Source organism: Trachurus japonicus, chromosome 18, assembly GCF_045865225.1.
Source record: "Trachurus japonicus isolate A0001 chromosome 18, Traja_1.0".
Classification (NCBI taxonomy): Eukaryota; Metazoa; Chordata; class Actinopteri; order Carangiformes; family Carangidae; genus Trachurus; species Trachurus japonicus.
In genome coordinates, this window is record NC_140924.1 from 19,250,167 (window position 1) to 19,269,061 (window position 18,895).

General features: G+C 40.7%; 3 protein-coding genes across 3 annotated transcripts in view; 1 reads left to right on the forward strand and 2 right to left on the reverse strand.

Annotated features, from left to right (window-relative positions):
- The window catches only part of LOC146969197 (putative E3 ubiquitin-protein ligase RNF144A-A), a 98,879-nt gene that overhangs the window by 68,131 nt on the left and 11,853 nt on the right, over positions 1-18,895 (reverse strand). The window lies entirely within an intron of this gene.
- On the reverse strand, positions 418-1,928 carry LOC146969200 (E3 ubiquitin-protein ligase RNF19A-like). Its single transcript, XM_085759920.1, has 4 exons — positions 1,800-1,928; positions 1,538-1,638; positions 1,163-1,333; positions 418-1,086 (listed from the first exon to the last, which is right to left on the reverse strand). Exons 1-4 carry the CDS (start codon positions 1,894-1,896, stop codon positions 631-633), a joined length of 825 nt encoding a protein of 274 aa, XP_085616046.1. The 5' UTR covers positions 1,897-1,928; the 3' UTR covers positions 418-630.
- On the forward strand, positions 2,778-9,964 carry LOC146969201 (uncharacterized). The gene is made up of 12 exons (XM_085759917.1): positions 2,778-2,964; positions 3,355-3,519; positions 5,894-5,990; positions 6,163-6,278; positions 6,371-6,441; positions 6,544-6,669; positions 6,763-6,858; positions 7,507-7,635; positions 7,716-7,844; positions 8,280-8,317; positions 8,939-8,973; positions 9,082-9,964. The coding sequence occupies exons 2-12, from the start codon at positions 3,462-3,464 to the stop codon at positions 9,702-9,704; spliced, it is 1,518 nt and encodes a 505-aa protein (XP_085616043.1). The 5' UTR covers positions 2,778-2,964; positions 3,355-3,461; the 3' UTR covers positions 9,705-9,964.

Here is an 18,895-nt window from a genome sequence, read left to right on the forward strand (position 1 = left end):
TGACACAGCACATGTCTCTGTCACAAGCTTTATTGGGAATTTTACAGGTTTATGGGACATTAAACAGAAAGATTTTTGTTGTTGATTTGTCATTGACCATTCCCAAAGTCACAGTTTTGAACACTTTTACAGTAAAGTGCTTTACAAGTGAGTATTTTAAAAATCTAAACCATAAAATCGCGAAAAAGCAAATCATCATAAAACAAGTAAACAAGGTGTGAGGAGATAAAAGTAGGATTCGGGGTAATCAAAATTCAAATAAAGTCAGTGATATTTAGTGATAAAATATAAGGTGATATAAACACAATTTTGGAGATAATACCAATAAATAAAGATCTGTACATAACATTTTTTGTGGCAAATAATTATGTGCTTTTGTGCCTGGTTAATAAATGGCACACTATATATTTACTATATAAAGTTTATCTGTTCTTGTCACATTTTAATGTTAATATGTGACCATAAAAACTTTTATGTGCTTATTGTAAATAACTGAAGCTCATCTGCAGTACCAACAGCGCCCACCAGGGGGAGACAGCCCACAATTTAACGATCACTGGTCCAGAGTTTCTCTTAAATATCCAGTATTGCTTATTTGCCCATTTAAGACAGCAGATCACTTTGTTGTTCTCATTTTCTCTTCCAGACAGGGATAGAGGTCTGTCTAGGAGCCACACCACTGGGACAGATTTTATATGGTGAACTGGTCTTGCAGCATTCACTCTTTAGTTTCAGGCAAACAAAACAAAACTCCACGTGGCAGCGGGGGCAGTTTATATTTTTGCAATGTTGCTGGTTATGCTCCACCTTCATGCCACAAGTGGGGCAGGCCCGGACCGAGGGGCAGTCGGTGGCACCCTCCACCTCGGGCAGACTGATGGTCTTACATGTCTGCAGAAGCTCCCGGTCCTTGTTGGTGCAGCCGTCGTTGTCGCAGCGGTCGGACCGAGGGCCGGGGCCTTTCCACTCCCTCTGACACTGCCAGCAGAACTGGTAGCTCTTCTTCTGATCAGCTGTGCATATGGTGCACACCACACACAGGTTGGACAGATCCTTCCTCTCCACTTGTGTTTTGCACTGTGGACACTGAAAAGGAGACCGACATGATTTCATTTGTATGAATCGATAAAGGAGTGACTATTTATACCATGCGACCACTTACCGGCTGAACCTCACAATACTGTGCAGCAGCCAGACGAGCCATGGTCTCTTCAAAGTGCTGCATTTCCTCAACGGACAAATCAGCCAGTCTGCGCACTTCTTGGTACGACCACAGCTTGTTGCACTGTTTGGTTCCCTCCACCACTGCAGGGCACCTGAATTTAAATTTCCCCTTCAAAAAACACAGAAGACCCAGTTTAGGATTACAAAAATCCAACAACCACCTACTACATCCTTCTAACGAGTAAAACAATGAACCTTTTACCAAGTCACACAATAGGAAATTCTAATCCATCTCCTAGCTCTGGTCGCCATTTCTTTTTACCAAGATATCTACCAAAATAAAAATATAAAAGAGTTTCAGGACATGGTCTACCTCGTCCAGCTGGCTGCAACACCACAGTGTTAGAGACTCCGGGGTGACAGCGTGGCCACAGGACATCTCTGCTCTGAGGCTGCCGTCACCGTCCTCTGAAGCTGAAGAGCACGACAGTAAGAATATTAACCACTGTACATAAAGAGATGCTATTGACACACTTGGAATAAGTGCAAAGGGGTGCCACTGGATTAATTAACTTCAACAGCCCCTGCAATGACTCTTACAAAGGCAAAGTAAGTGGAAACGACTGTAGTCTTACACACTGGATCCAAGTCGTCTCTCCTGTCGACAAACAGGAGGGTGGCGTCTCGAGGGTCGTACTTCTTCTCCACCAGTTGTTGCCTCAGAGAATTCATTTTGATTCTTCTAAGTGGAAGATCTGCACTGAAAAGATCACAGATTTATTGTGAGAACAATCTAAGACAATCTGAGGCACCCCATCTTTATAGGCTAACATTCATTACATAACATTTTGTCATTTTGCCACAGTTATAATAAATATGCTGAATTAGCAGATAGCAGTTCCTGTTGGCAATGTAACCAGCTTTACTGACAATAATACTAACAATGAGAAATACTATTTCCAGGCAGGTTCTGGTGGTAAATTGAGCATTATGTTTGTGATTTCTATGTGGTTTTGTCAACACATGATGCACATCTTTATATCATAGAAAGTAGCTAGGCCACACTTGCACTTTTATCACATCTGTGGATTCAGATTTGACTTTGACTGAAAAGCATGTGGTTTACTGTAATACTGACAAAACAAACATCATACCTGCCGACATAGTTCATCACATGACTGAACTGATAACACCACACCTGACTTACTGACCTGCTGCGGCTCTATGGGGATTTCCAAGTTATCATTGTTGTTTTACACATAACAAGGACACATAAGCAATTAAGTTGCTATTGTAAGGTTAGAAACAGGCTCATTTTACAAACTTATTTATAAACTATGTAAAATAAGCTTATCTGTTGATCCTCAACTCTCACAAATCATTTTGAGGATTTTGTTTTGAAGGAGACATGACACCTGATGAGAGATTAGGCTAAACTTCCATAAACCGCTACAACTTGCTGTCACATATTAAAACAACATTAATATAAGTAGCTATAAAGTTGAACAATTGATTAAATGGCTTTGTCTTACCTGGGTGGATGTAACTGTGGTGTCGTTTCTTTAAGGACTTCCCCCTTTATTTTGAACAGGAAGTGACCCCGAATGTAACTAGGCTACACAAAGTCTGGAGGATTATTTCGCTCAGATTTAACTTTTACCTGAACTATTTGAAGTTTGTTCAGCCGCGGTGGTGAAACCCTGTCTGCTCTGTCTCTGTCTCTTCCTCCGTCGTCCTGTCGCTGGTATCGAAAGTGAAAGATTCATGAACACGCCGCCGGATCTGACTGCGACCTGCACGGTGACTATTCCTGTCTCTCTCTCTGTTTTACCCTCCCATTTTACTGCATACACAAACAAGAAGGCGCGAACTTAGTTATAGCCGACACGTGCGACTTTATATTGTGTTTATTGTTTTGTTATTGTAGCTAGTTTGTGTCGTTTTTTTTTAGTTTCGTTTCGAGGCGCGGGGAAATGGAGGATTTGGAGGCTGCGTGAGTTTCCATAACACCCGAACACAACAGCTGCTTTCACGGGTTCCTGTAAAAATCACATCCTGCTCTGATGAGAGAATACTTAAAATTGCGCAAATGTAAATCATTTTCGCTTCGTATTTGTAAGTAGGCCTATTGATGTTTTAAAGTCACTCTTATTAACATGTGGTGGTGACTCTCCTTCATCTCTGTTGTAGGCTATCTGTTGTGCCTCAACAGGCTGAATTGATCCGCGATCTGCACTTTCAGATTATTATATTAATCAATCAGAAAATGTCAACACTCCCATCCAGATGACTTCACTATGAATCATGACCTTGTAAAACAATTTACAGAGAAACTAGACAACCTCACCATCTCAGGTAAGTGACTTTATAGCAAAGTTCCTTTGGCTTGGATGTGGCCCAAATAAACAGCAAAGATCTGGCCCACTTACGGAAGTGAATGACGGCCCATATCTGGCCCAAGTATATGAAAGCTATGCTTAACCATAACATAACCAGACCTCTACCAGAACTGTACCAACTACATATGGCTTATAGCTGGGCTTCATAGGGCCTGCCTGTATGGCTGTGTTCAGGTAAAGCCTACTGGCTCTTATGTGGCCCCCATGTGGCTGACAGACCAAAATCCAGATTTTACCCAGAACCTAAACTAATATACACCAAACCTTTCATCTGGCCCACTTTTGGAAGTGAATGATGGGCCACATCTGGCCCTAAGGTATCTAAGCCCAAACTGAACCATAACAAAACCAGACTTCTACCAGGAGTAAACTAAATTCAAATAATTATATGGCTCATGGGTCACATACAGAATACGTGTGGCTCAGTTCTTTTGAATCATTGTGGCCCACATGTGGTTGACAGAATAAAACTGGTACTTTTTTTTCATCAGATAACACACCTTCCATCTGCCCCACAATATGAAGAGAATGACAGGTCAATTCTGGCACCAAAATTAAAAAATGATAATTTTAGTGCAATAGCAGTACTGATTAAGTTGTTCGATACCTATATAGATCACTTAAATCACACAAAATCAATATAAGAAATTAAGAAACACACAAGTTTCCCTTTAAAATTGTATTTTTTCATACTTCAAAATTGCCTTCAATGAACTGTACAGAACATGTAGAAATTACATCCATATAAAAACAGAATCAGAAAAAAACTGATCAAATAGGTTACAGTAATACTGTACAAAAATACAAGAACAGTGTAGAAATATTAGAAATGAAGAAAGTTTAATTTGTGCATCAAAACTGTCTGTCTTAACTGTCAGTTTCAGCTTGTATTTTTTGTCTCTCTTCATACCAAGGCCCAGTTTCCCATCACCTCCACCTCCTTGTCTGAAACAGCTGCAGTCAGGGTTTCGTCTACGGCACCTTGAGAACACAGGACATTTTGAAAGAGTAGTGTTAAGGCTGTCAAACAATTAAAAATTTAAATTGCGATTAATCTCAAAATTTCCTAAATTAATCGTGATTAATCGCATCGTTTTCTTTTTTGCTTGAAATCACAGCAATATGAATGGATAAGAAACATAAGAAACATAAGAAAAGAAACATCTGGATGTTTCTTATGCTTTCCATTCATGGTATTTAAAAATCAGCTGTCAGAGAGAGAGAGCAACCTTGTTTGGTGATAAGAAGAACAAGTTCTCTAGTGTAGTCAACATGCAGCTTTTCTGTAACATTACAAGACAGCAACGGCTGAGGTTCCAATGTCACAGCGTTAACTTAATCGTGCGTTTTATTTTTTCGTGTTATTTAAAAAAAAAAAAAAAAAAATTAAAATTTTAAATTAAAAAAAAAATAGTGCCGTTAAAATCATCTTTGCGTTAACGCGTTTATAAAAAACATTGTGTGAAGTTCCGGTGAATCAAAATAAAATAAATCAGACATTGGAGTAACTTAAATCAAGCTTTTTCATCCCAGGAGCAGTAGGGTTAGCAAAGCTGCTAACACAGTCATAGCCTGTCTCTTTCCACCATGGGCTTCAAACACACGCTTTATTAAATTAAAACCGAGTTCTGTTCGGCTAACTTGTAGCTTTCTCCTCTAAAGATGTAGGTCTAGTGTGTGCCATTAATTATCAGTAGTTCAACAAAAATGTAAAAGGTTTAAAATTCACTTACCCAAAGCAGCAGCCAGTCCAGAAACTGAGTGAGAGAAAATGAAAATGTCCGGAGGGTGTCGCAGAATAAACTCCACCCATGGCCACTTGTGCCAGTTGCATGCCAACTGTAGCCCAAAAGCTAACATCTATCATCTGGGAGAGTGCCTTATTTCAGATCTGTGCCAGAAGAAAAATTCCCTCCAATTTTGAAGGTATGGCAAAACCAACGTGGTTATGATGTGGACCTCATGTGTTTTGCCATTTTGTCAGTTACATAGGGCCAGGTGCTTCTATTAAAGAACTGCCCCAGAAGAGATATTCCCTCCAATTTTACCAGTCACATACCACATGCGGCCCAAAAGAATATTCTATTATCTGGGCCAAGTGCCTCAGTTAAATAAGTGTACCAGAAGAATAATTCCCTCCAAATTTGAATATATGGCAATGCGTATGTGGTTATGATTTGGTCCTCATACATTTTGCCATACCACATTTCAACCAGAGGTGCCAGCTAAATGCCACATGTGGCCCAAAAGTCAATGCTAGGCTAAACCACTGAATAATGCTGTTCATGTCATGTAAGATTAATGTTAAAGTGGAGATGTTGTGTGTTTAGATTACTATGGTCTGAACAGTCCAGGACTGACATGCTACCTGAACAGCGTGCTTCAGGTGCTTTTTATGACTGAAGACTTCCGAGGCTCAATAAAAAGGTTTGTAAATTCATCCCTCTATGTGATTTCTTAATTTTTTAAACAGACTGTGTGTGGAGGAAGTTACCGGTCCCAGTCTGTAAATAGCCCGGCACAAAACTCACATTACTTTGATATACATGAAAGACGTACAGAATATACAGATATTGATGTTCTTCTCACTGTGCCACAGATGCTGCAGTAGTGGTTCAACTAACATCGACACACTCCTGGGAAAACTGTTTAAAGACTTAGAGAGGGGTTTGGCCAAAACACACAAGTTCATCATAAATCTGGGGATCACGGATGGTAAATTTAGATTTGAGACGTTCCACCACAGCTACAAACGCAGACAGAGAAATATGTGTCAATAATGAAAATGAATTATCTGTCCTCTACAGTGTACAAACAACGTGATGCTGCTGAGTATTTTGAGAGGATCCTTTGTCTCACCAGTCTGGAGGCATCCGAGGTGGGGACAGTATTTGTACATAAAAATTAAAGTAAATTAAAATGAAGAAAAACAATCATTCATCAGACAACAGAGTTCTAACTGAATCTCTGCTATGTGCAGATATTCAAGGGGAAGCTGAATCATAAAACCACATGTGCCAGGTGTGAGAAGACAAACGACTCCTCTGCCTTTTTTTGGATTTTGCCTCTAGCGATGCAGAACTCACCTCGCCACACCTACAGCGTGGTACAATGCTTTTCTTTCTGTATGTTTATATGTTTCACACTGACAGAGAAGTGGACATTCAGGTTAAATAAAGTAGATAAACTTTGTTCACAGGAGACAGGGCTGAAGGCGTTCTTCAAGAAAGACCACGTCCACGGCGATGACAGGATGTTCTGTGACCAATGCAATGAAAAACAGGATGCCTTCATTGTGAGTAATAAATCTGATTTATTAAAGCAGAAGTAAGTGATCCGGTGGTTTTGGCTAACTTCTTGTCAGCAGATGCCATCGGCCCGATGGAGTTAGCAGTCCCCACCCTCGTCCCTACATCACCACATTCAGGCACATCCCTTGGCTGCACACACAGAGAGGACCGCCCCTTTATGCCGTTCTCTCTCCTCATTGGATAAAGGTTGTAGGATACAAGGAAAGTTTTCTCCTCGGCTCAGAGCAGAGCAGAGGGACTGACAGACCCGTGTTTCAGACCAAACACTCTATATAAGTGATTGCTGTCGGAAGATATAGTAACTATTTAAGACTTATATTAACACAAACATTCCGCTTACTTCTGCTTTAATTTCTCCAAAATGATATGGTGAAAATGACCGAGGGTGTAGCCAGGATGCTCCTGAAGTCAAAAGTACCAACCACTGTCAGAACTTATGGGCCATAGTGATGTTATAGTACAGTAAATATAGAGTATAAGGCCTTTTTTTCCTTTAAAAAAAAGCAAAAAATCGGAAGATATAACTATTTAAGACTTATATTAACACAAACATTCCGCTTACTTCTGCTTTAATTAGGACATGTGTGATCTGTCGGATGTTAATGCAGATTTTATTTATCTGTGGGATTCAGGAGTGTGAGTTGGCACAAACTCCGGTGATTCTGACGCTGCTGCTGAAGAGGTTCACCTTTCACCTCGAGCAGAGGAGCTACGTCAAGCTGCACTGTGAAGTGGACGTGCCCCAAACTTTACACATCGGGGTAAATACACATATGTTGCATTCACATAACTTCTATTTAATAGCTCTGAAATTGATTTTGTTTTAATTCCCTGTCTTCAGAATTGCAAATACGACCTCTACGCCTTAGTCAACCACTATGGAAACCTCTCAGGAGGTCACTACACTTCACAGATCAGATCTTTTGAAACGGGGGAGTGGTACTGCTTCAATGATGAATCTGTTCAGAGGGTGAGGAGGTTCATTTCTAAATAACTCAGTTCAAAATGCAGTTAAAGGGATAGTTCACCCAAAATTAAAATTGCACTCATTATCTAGTCACCCTCATGTTGACTAAGGGCTGGGAGAAGTTTCAGAGTTATCCGTGGCTTCTCTGAGTTACGTAGCAGTGCATGTCCATATGACCGTTGCAAATGGATACCACTTTTCTTCGTAACAAAAAGACACACCAAAAAACATCCAATTACCTCCATGCTGCTCGTATGTAATGTCCGTCTTGTCTTGAAGCCCCGAAATGCTAAATTGTTCCGAAAAAATTAAATAAGTCTATATTTCAAGCTTGTTTGTAGCGGAAGCTCCTCTTCCCGGTTCGTCCAAATTGGACGGACCGGGAAGAGGACGGACAATTTAGTATTTAAGCTGTTGCACTTTTCTCCTTCTCTGCAGGTCAGGCGGCCTCTGTTTGGGTCTGGAAACTCTGTCAGGTAAATGTTGCCTTCACTTGCACCAGAGATGTCCTGAGTGCTCATGATGTCCATGTGCACTGTTTGTTTGGTTTCTGAACCTCTTCAACCTTTCCAGATTCACTATGTACAAACATTCATGATCCATAGAGGAGGAATTATATTGACTTAATGACTTCCTTACTTTTAATCTAGCACCACAGTGTAGTTTACATTTCATAAGCGAAATATCTCAACAACTTTAATGTTTATACACATTCCCCTCAAGATAGTTAATAGTAAGTAAGTAGATTAATAGTAAGTAATAATTTAAAGGAACTGTCTATTTCCATCTAACACCTTCATCTGGTCACAGTTTTAGATTTGTCTCATATCTTGTGTTATGCTATGCACCTGCAAAACTGATGACATTTTCATCATTCTCAGTTAAACTGGGTCTAAACTGTGTTTTGTGCACACATACATAAAACACAAGAGGCTTATTTCCACAAATTACAAATACCGTATTTTCTCAAACGTAAAAACAGTTAAATGTGGGCAAAATAAAACCCACAGTCCTCAGTGACACAGCTGGAGTTTATGTGCCTCACTCGATAGGATGTGATGTTTTTGATGTTGTAACTATATTTCCTCTCAAATCAGGTCCCGCACAGCGTACCTGGTCATGTACAGGAAGGGTAAGCAAATACAAATGCACATTTCTTTGTTCTTTCTCACTAGAAACGCAGGTTGTTGTCACCAGCTCTGCACTGATCAGCAGTAACTTCTCCTCTCTCTCTTCCCAGGGAGCACACACTCTGAGAAAAGCCATGAAGTCAACCCAGAGGCTGAAGGAAGACGTGACAAGGCAGAGAGAGGAGAGGTTCTTCCTCCTCGTCTTCATCAGCTTAAGGATGACAGTTGCGCTGGAGGTGAAAACTCAAAGCTCTTGAATGGCGATGCCTTTTGGAGCGACGATGAAATGTTATGGATGAAACCGACAGACTCTTCTACAGAGGCGGTGAAGCAGCTAAACACCAAACAGTCAAACAGAAAGCAGCTTAATACAAACTCCCTAAAGAAAAGACTCCAGCCAGAAACAGACTGGGACGGGACGGGACGGGACAGAAGCCCAACAAGAGACGGAGTCAAACCTGCAGATGCAAACGGTGTGGGAGCTGAAAGAGAGGCAGTAGCAGAGGAAGACAGAGGAAGGAGTATTAAACACAGAACAGAGACTGATGTCAGCGTGAATGCAGCTGATTCTGTTGTTCAGTCATTTCACTGCTCTCCTTCACTTCATCACTTAACAAACCATTCACAGAGGAGCTGTAGAGTCACTGAAGGCAGCCACAGAGATTCAAGCTGGAGGACGACAACAAACTCCAAAAGCAGAGAGGAGACGGTCAAACGAGAGCCATGGAGGTGATTCAAGATGAACAATGATATCTTTATTTTCCAGTCAGAGATGGTTAAATTGTTTTTAATCAATCTGTCAGTCTGGCTGTGAGCAGGGATTATTTTTCTGCATATCCTGTGTGATATTACTGGTCAAAGCCTTGTTACCATACCACCAATGTTAGACCTGTCCTACTGTTCAAATGGGTAAAATGCATTCAGTGTTCAGAGTTATGTCTCAGTTGAAGCTGAGTTTCACATTTAACAAAAACAGTAAAAAGTCAATTCTGTGCATTTGTTTTAACAAGAGAAGTGATGTAGTTATTAATTTTAATTAGACTAAATAAATAGATTCTAAAGAGTGCTGCTGCAGAAACAGCAACATCTGCAGTGATTTAAAAATATCACAGTTTTTAGAGAAAATGCATGTGGTGTTTGTATCTGGGGAGGGGGGCTTGTTTTCATAGTTCCAGATGCTTGTTTATCTCGCGAGATCTGGCAACACTGGCACTCAAGACATTCAGAAGCAGAGGGGAAAGGAGCGGCAGCATCTCGAACACTCAAACAGCACAACATTGAAAAATGTACCAAGTTTTTGTGAATGATTTGACAGGGGAGGAGACGATCATCGACCTGTGTGACACTGAGGAGCAGTTTAAGAGCATGACTGTGCTGCAGCTGAAGGAGAAGATAAAGCAGACGTTGCACCTGAGCGAAGGTAAACGCACCGACTAGGAAAGAGCCACTGATGACACTGTTCACTGGCACTTAGGTCAAATACAGGCCAAAATCTCAAAATTGATCAGTGCATGAAAAAACACTGCGGTCAGATGAGCCGTCGTTCGTCTTCGCGGAGTCAAGCCAGCCCTACAGTCTATGAGCCAGCCGCGAAAACATTTTAACTGCGCCCGTATCATAGAGCTTACGGTGAATGCGCCGAGTCCATTGAGAAAGCTAGCGCTAGTTTAGAACCAAGCGAGATGACTTTCGGTTTTCAAAATAAGACGATGGAGGCACTCAATCAAGCTTGCGTGTGCGTCCCTTTTTTATACACCGAAAATGGTCTAATACTCCATATTTACTGTACTATAACTTATAGTCTTAATACTCTATATTTACTATAACTTATAGCCCACTAGGAAAATATGGAGTATTAGACCATTTTCGGTGTATAAAAAAAGGTACACACACACGAGCTTGATTGAGTGCCTCCATCGTCTTATTTTGAAAACAGGAAGTTATCTCGTTTGGTTCTAAACTAGCGCTAGCTTTCTCAATGGACTCGGAGCATTCACCGTAAGCTCCATGATACGGGCGCAGTTAAAATGTTTTCGCGGCTGGCTTGACTCCGCGAAGACGAACGACGGCTCATTTGACCGCAGTGAAAAACTGTGTTTTTGCCTGTATCTCGCCTTAAAACATTCGTGTAGGTGAGTTTTCGAAGAAATTTTGCAAGATGACGAAGTTGAAATGAAATGTAGGCCTACTCAGAGATTTATCTCTTTCTGATGCAGGGTTCAGGTTCAGGCTGGTCTTCGATTCCTTCACTCTGGACGAAAACTCCCTGCTGTCTACATGTGGAATCGAGCACCTGTCAACTATACATGTGGTGATAATGGTGCCCGGTGGCGGAAGTATGGATGGCCCTGACCCTAATTTTTAAAATGGAGCTACTCTGGCTGTATTTGTCCCTTTATGAGACACATGTTACATCATAGGCATCGATTCGGTGGGAGCACCCACTGGGGGGCACGCCACCAGATGCGCATTTCTCCGTCCCGCGCCTCGGCCCCTCAGATGTGTGTCTGTGGGTATGTGTATCCTGTGTGTAGCCTGCGTGAATGTGTGTATTAATCTCTCGCGCGCTCTGTTAAGATGAATAAACACAAATCGCTGCAGAGCGCGAGCCCGGCACAGAGGTGCGCGCTCCGGCGCACCTGGCACAATCGGTTAACGCAGTGGTTCTCAAACTTTTTTCGTCATTCCCCACTTTGAACAAGTGGGGATTTTCAAGCCCCACTTCCTCCCGTCGCCCCAACAAAAATCTTGACAAATTGAACTTACTAGCACCAAGTAGCCTATCAGTTATATTTCATAATGAGTCGAAATCAAAAACATGAAATAACACAAAGTTCAAAAAGAGAAAATAAAAGTGCAGATCAAAAACGAAAAGTAAAAGTAGGCTACAGTAGTCAAATAATGAAACAGTGTTTCATTTGTGCAAAAAACATAAACAAGTGAACTATCCCTGTATTAGTGGCTGCAATGTGCCTGTTTTGCACTGCACATCCTCTCAAAACGAGGTTGCAGGCTTGAAACTGCCACTCTCAAGTCATGCTCAATGTTGAGCTGAGAAGTGTGTGTGTGTGTGTGTTTTCATCTCTCTCAAGTCAAATATAAGCTATAAAACGCACACAAATATGATCGCATTAGTCAATCGCTGTATTTTATTTTGAAAAGTGCTTTATTTTGACAATTGACCGGATTCTCTCGTTGTTTTATGTGTGACTTCCTGCCAAGATTGACGCGATTGCTCGCGGCTCACGCACAAAACTGACCAGGCACCGAACCGATCGCTGCAGGGCGCAACTTCCACCACTGGTCTAAACTACACGACCGGTACTTGAGCACAGAAGGGAAGCGGTCTCCGTTCTGCGCTGTTCGCGGCGCTTCGGCTTCCGGTGTGAACCCAGCAGCCTGCTACCAGAGCCCGTCTCTATTACGGTGCGTTCACACCAAACGCGATAGACGCGATGAACGCCACAACTTTCCATTAAAAGTCAATGTAAATGGCGCGATGACACGCGATGGCACGTCGGGCGACGCGTTTCGGGCGATACGAGCGACGCGATGACGCGTCCATCGCGGCCATCGCTTCATCGCGTCCAGGCTAAGATAGGCATTAAGATAGTGATGAGTCCCATTGATAGGTGGCATATGCGCACCTTTGTAGAGTCCGGTTCAGGTGTGCTGTGGAGGGGGTGGAAGACATTGTCCATGATGGATTTGATCTTCCCCAGCATTCTGTGTTTCACCACCTCCTCCAGTGGAGCCAGCCTGGTCCCCACGACTGATCCTGCCTTTTTTATGAGTTTGTTAATTTTGTTTGAGTCCTTTGCCTTTATACCCGCACCCCAGCACACTGCTGCGAAGAAGATGGTGCTTGCCACTACCGACTGATAGAACATTTGGAGCATCTTACTGCACACCTGAGTTTGCGGAGGAAGTAAAGCCTGCTCAAGCCTTTTTTGTACAGTACCTCGGTGTTTAGGGACCACTGCAACTTGCAGTCAAGGTTCACGCAGAGGTACTTGTATGATGTTACCTGCTCCACATCTGTTCCCAAGATGGAAATCGGCAGTGGTGATGTGTTTGTGCAGCTGAAGTTGACCACCATCTCCTTGGTTTTGTTGATGTTCAACTGTAGATGGTTCTCCCCACACCAACTCACAAAGTCAGCCACCAGGTTTCTGTACTCCTCCTGTCCCTTCTCCAAACACCCCACTAGCCATGTCATCTGAGTACTTTGGCAGGTGACACGACTTGGAACAGTACTTAAAGTCCGCAGTGTAGTTGGTGAAGAGGAATGGAGAGAGAACAGTTCCCTGGGGGGCCCCGGTGTAGCTTATCAGATGGTCAGACACACAGCTCTGTAACCTCACAGACTGCGGTCTGCCCGTCAGATGATCCAGGTGATGAGAGAAGCATCCACGTTCATTCTCTCCAGCTTTTCACGCAACTCTGTGATTGGAGAACACAAACGGTGTTTGAGACTCAAAAAGTTCCTATGGTTAGTTTGTAGACCCACCTGCGGAGCAAATATATTTGCTGCCGCAAGGGTGCGTCTAGATTTCTAGGCTGTCACGTGCATAATTAAACGAATTATAACTTCTTTTTTTTTCTTTTATAAGTTTTTTTTAAAAAGCATAAAATGTTTATAAATAACTGAGGTATAATTTTACAAGTGTTTATTTTAATAAATGGCAATCACTTTTTTCATCCATATATTTCTAAATGCATAAGAACTTGATAACATTTTGTCACAGAAAACCATGTGTGACACCTTATTCTGATTTTAAATCGGGCAATTCCACAAACAACTTAATTTAATTGAAGGACCCCATTCAAATTGGTTATGGCTAGATGGAGTACACGATCTGCAGGAAGTGACGTAGAATCTCACCAAAACTCGTATGAAGTTACTGCCGTCAGATTTATCGACTACAAATAACCTCAAACATGCTCCTAACTACTTTCTGGACAGTCATTGGCCTCTCTCTCCTTATCTGGCCTGTCTAGCCTCTACCTGATCTTCTTACTAAACTTAACCAACTCCTTTCATCATTACCTAAACCTAACCACTGAAACTCAAAATGTGAACTTGGAATATAAATTTAAAACAATAAATTTCACGGACATCATTGAATTGAGCGGGGATCAAACCCGGGTTTATTGCACTGCAGGCGGCGTCACTAACCGTTACACTAGGAAACCTGTTGCTACTTTCACTGCCGTTTGTTCATCTATTATATTATATTTTTATATATATATATATTAGTTTACTATCAGTACTGTGATCGCCGCCGGAGTGGTGACCGTTTCCATAGTAACAAAACAACTTCCGACGAGATTTGGTGAGATTCTACGTCACTTCCTGCAGATCATGTAGCTACTCCATCTAGCCACGACCATTCAAATTCCTGTTACTGAAGCCAAAGATATTCAATATACGAAAAGATACTCCACGAGGGGCTGCTCCAATGATAGAAATGGTAGAGACACTTCCTGTCTCTATAAATGGGCGTGGTCAACCGTCACCCCACCAAGTTCTGTGAATGTGGATTTAATTTGTAGGTAAGATGAAAGTGAGATATTTATATTTTCTTATGATAACATTAAATATTTACACTACTAACAGTCATATTTAGCATGACAAAAATTATTTAAATCATTTTTACGGGAGTTCGCGGCCGTTTGTTTGACGTTGCCTAGGAGAGCTGTGCCAAATCTCGCGAGAGTGTGTCATACAGAGAGAGGTCTTGAACAAAGTGGATTTTCTCCTGATGTGTCGTCTGAAAATGGCCATTTTTGTGTCAAACTGTTCAGAAGAGATGTGGCTTGTGAAAAATGAGTCCAAATTTTACTTCAGTGACTGTGGGGAGAAAGAATCGACCATAATCTGTGTTCACGTTAAATTGTCCCATTAAAGGGGCGTGGCCGTGCAGGAAGATGACTCGTCATGGAAGGTCTTGGTTTATAAACCGTCTTTGCTGAAGCCTCTTATGAGGCCAATGACATGAGTAGGCCACAACATAGATATAGAAAGTGTCTCAGCATTATTCAAATATTTAACTGAACCACCATGAAAGTGTTAAGTTTTGTTGTCCTTTGGTGTGACGTCATTAAATTATATTTTTTGATTAAAAACTCTTGGTTAAACTACATAATTACGGAGGGAGAATTATACAAATGCTAATTGCTAACTTCTAAAGACAGGTTGGCTCGGAATAGCACAATAATTAAAGCAGAAGTAAGCGATCCGGTCGTTTTCACTAATGCTGCGTTCCAGGCAGGCTTTTGAAATCGTAAATTACAGCTTCAAGTCACAACTTACGACTTTGTAGCGTTCCAGGCAACCCACTCGTGTTTTTCCGACCTGTTTTACCTGTGAAAGTCACTATAACGGCCACTCGTAACTTCCGACCCGTGAAGTCGTACCAGATCAAACGACTTCACGTCTTCACAGGTCGGGAAAACAGGAGTTACGAGTTGCCTTGAATGCACCATAACAGTCCTCGTCCCTACGTCGCCACATTCACGGCGTCCCTTGGCTGCACACACAGCCCTGCATGCCGTTCTCTCTCCTCATTGGATAAAAACTGTAGGATACGATAAAAGTTTTCTCTTCGTCTCAGAGCAGAGCAGAGTGACTGACAGACCCGTGTTTCGGTCCAAACACTCTATGTAAGTGATTGCTGTCGGAAGATATAACTATTTAAGACTTATATTAACACAAAAATATCACTTACTTCTGCTTTAACTAACACAAAAGGCTGAAATGAAACGATTTGTCCCTCGGTGTGACACCTTTGGTAGGTTTTAGCTGTTAGGAAAAATGTCACACTGGAGGACAAGATCTCTTTAAAAAAGCATTTTAAACAATTAAATAAGATTTTTTTACAACAATTTTTCTTACCTTGGCCATTTTCAGTGTTTTCAAATGCAATGGCTGCATTAATTTAAATATTGCTCTGTTATTTGCTGAAAAACTGTATGTTGGTTAGGTGAAAACTATTTTATTTTTTTTGCTTTGTTTAAAAATATGGTTGATATTGTTTGTAAAAAAAAAAAAAAAGAATATTCTTTCATCGTAGACATTTTCAAAGTTAAATGAAAAATATTTCAATGTAAAACCTTTCAATTTTTCTTTACTGTTTCTGTCCTTTAGTGTGACAATGTCCTATGGTGTAACACACATAAAAGAACCAAAAATGTGTTGGTATGTCAAAAATATCCTAAAAAATGGTTGAGTATTGCATTAGGGCATATATTATCATCATTCACCTTGGATTATTTTAATTTTTTCAACAGTTTTGAAAGGTTGACATCAAAGTTTGACTCGCATTTATTGAAAATGGTCAACAAGTCATGGGGAAAAATCATGTTATTCAAAATTTCTCATGAAATAGATAACACTGTATGAAAATAAGTGTCTCAAAATTAAGATAATTCTGTCTCATGCTATTTGTGTAGTATTGAAGTTTTTTTTTTTTCTTAATTTCTTTTACGTCACACCATAGACACATTTATGGTGCAGGTCAGAGAAGATGTTCAAAAAAACAGTGAAAAAATTGAAAAAGTTAGTGATCACTTATATATTCTCACATATCAGATTTAGAACTACATGAATATATTTTTTTATTTCTTCAAAAAATGTGTTTTTTTACTTCTTATTTGTCAGCAACCCATTTGTTACTGTAATATTCAGTGATTTGTGACATTCTGACATGGCAGCAAACCAGTGGCAGACCAGATGAGCACAATATTATAAGCCACTATTTGTGTAGTATTGCACTATATTATAGGCCACAATGTTTATTCATGGTCCAACCTTTTAAAAAGTTGTTTGATCAGTTTGTGTTCATAAGCCATAATACACTCTGTGTACATGAATGCTTTATTAAAACTCAAGAAAGGCAGAGTATGTGAAGACTTCCTTTTTTAAATTCGTTATTGAATATACAGAAAACTCTTTGCCACCACATCATCAAAAACGTTTTTAAGATGATAAAGATGTTGTGCATAAATGACAGGTCCATGTATTAGATGTCCTGTGCACATATGTTTTTATTGTTTCCTCATGTGGCTCAGAGACTCCACACTTTACAGATACAAACACCACATCTACTTTTTCTGCTGTATTCAGTCCTTCTCCAGATATTCCTGTTTATATCCTGAATAAAGCCTGCAGGATCTGTTCTGTATTCACTGCACATGATGTTAAGTTAAAAAAAGTTATACTTCCCTGCAGCTGACCTCTGTCCTGTGAGTTAATCATTAATAATGTTTTTAAATAACGTTTTCTTTCCCATGAACACAACGTCTATTTGATATCTGACTCAAACAAGTGAACACATGTGAACACAGCTCCTGAATGTTGAGACAGGATCAATAAGACTAAAATATTAAATATGAATCCACTTCTCCTATAGCCTATCTGTCACACAGAACTAAACCTGAGTTGATCCAAGGGGAGCTGCACACAGTATAGCAATAATACAATAAAGCCACGGACTTGTTTTAGAAAGTGGGTAAGAGGTTTAATGTAACAAATGAACAAAAATGACACATTTTCCCCAAGATTTTAAAGGGATAGTTCAACATTTTTGGCAAATTGGCCCATTGCCATAATCGCTATAGTCATAGCAGTAGGTTTGTTACCTTTAATTGTAGGTGTAAGCTATTTTTAGTACAGCGGAGCGCAGCAGCTGGCTGCTCAGAGCTACGCTATGGAGGCTAAGGGAATTTCTTGGTTTCCCTCATTAAACTCATCAAATTCAACATCCCAAAACTCCACAGCGCTTTTGTAGACAAGTTGTGACCTGCACAACCACCACGCTATGAGATAATGACGGAACGATACGAAACGGAGCCGTTTTCGAGGTAAATACAGGGTAAATACGGAGACTGCTTGCTGAAAAACTGTCCCTGAACGCAACGCGCATCAGCGGTTTTGTATGAATTTACCTCGAAAACGGCTCCGTTTCGTATCGTTCCGTCATTATCTCATAGCGTGGTGGTTGTGCAGGTCACAACTTGTCTACAAAAGCGCTGTGGAGTTTTGGGATTTTGTATTTGATGAGTTTAATGAGGGAAACCAAGAAATTCCCTTAGCCTCCATAGCGTAGCTCTGAGCAGCCTGCTGCTGCGCTCCACTGTACTAAAAATAGCTTGCACCTACAATTAAAGGTAACGAACCTACTGCTATGACCATAGCAATTATGGCAATGGGCCAATTTGCCAAAATGTTGAACTATCCCTTTAAGATTGAAACAACAGACACTGTGATATAAATACACAACGACAAGAGCTGTAGCATCCTCTAGAGGAGGACACAATAACACAATAAAATACTGAACAGTAAATACTTGAGTAAGTCAAAGTCAACAAATTACAACAAATCAACAAAAATGACTCTCAGAAAATTCTTTAGACATAAAGGAACATTGGGAACTAGAAATTAATGTTGTTACTGAAGAAGAAGAATGAGAAGAGGTGTGAACAGTTCTGTGTCGTTCAGTGTTTGACCTCGAGCCTCGATAGGTCAAACACTGTATAACACTGAACAACAACGACACTTAAGGTGAATTCCAATTCTTATTTCCATCCTAACCCTACCCTTGCCCCTTGAAATGGAGCTACAAGGGGTAGGGGTTGAAAGTCAACCAAAATCTCGTCACGGAGGCAGGAGACAGTCTGGAGAGCCTATATACCAACCTCCATCATCATCCCGGGAGAAAAGACCATCGCTAATTAACATACTCCCAAAGTATTTATTTCTTATGTCTGTCCATTACTGTATTATTTCTTATTTCTTTTAACATGTCTGAAATAAACTGAAACTAACTAACTAACTAGTTGTGACAGTCACATTAGTTTGTTTGAATTAAAAGTGAAGCTTCCTGTGTGTAATGGACAGAAGAGCAGCGCTGCCTGGGGGCT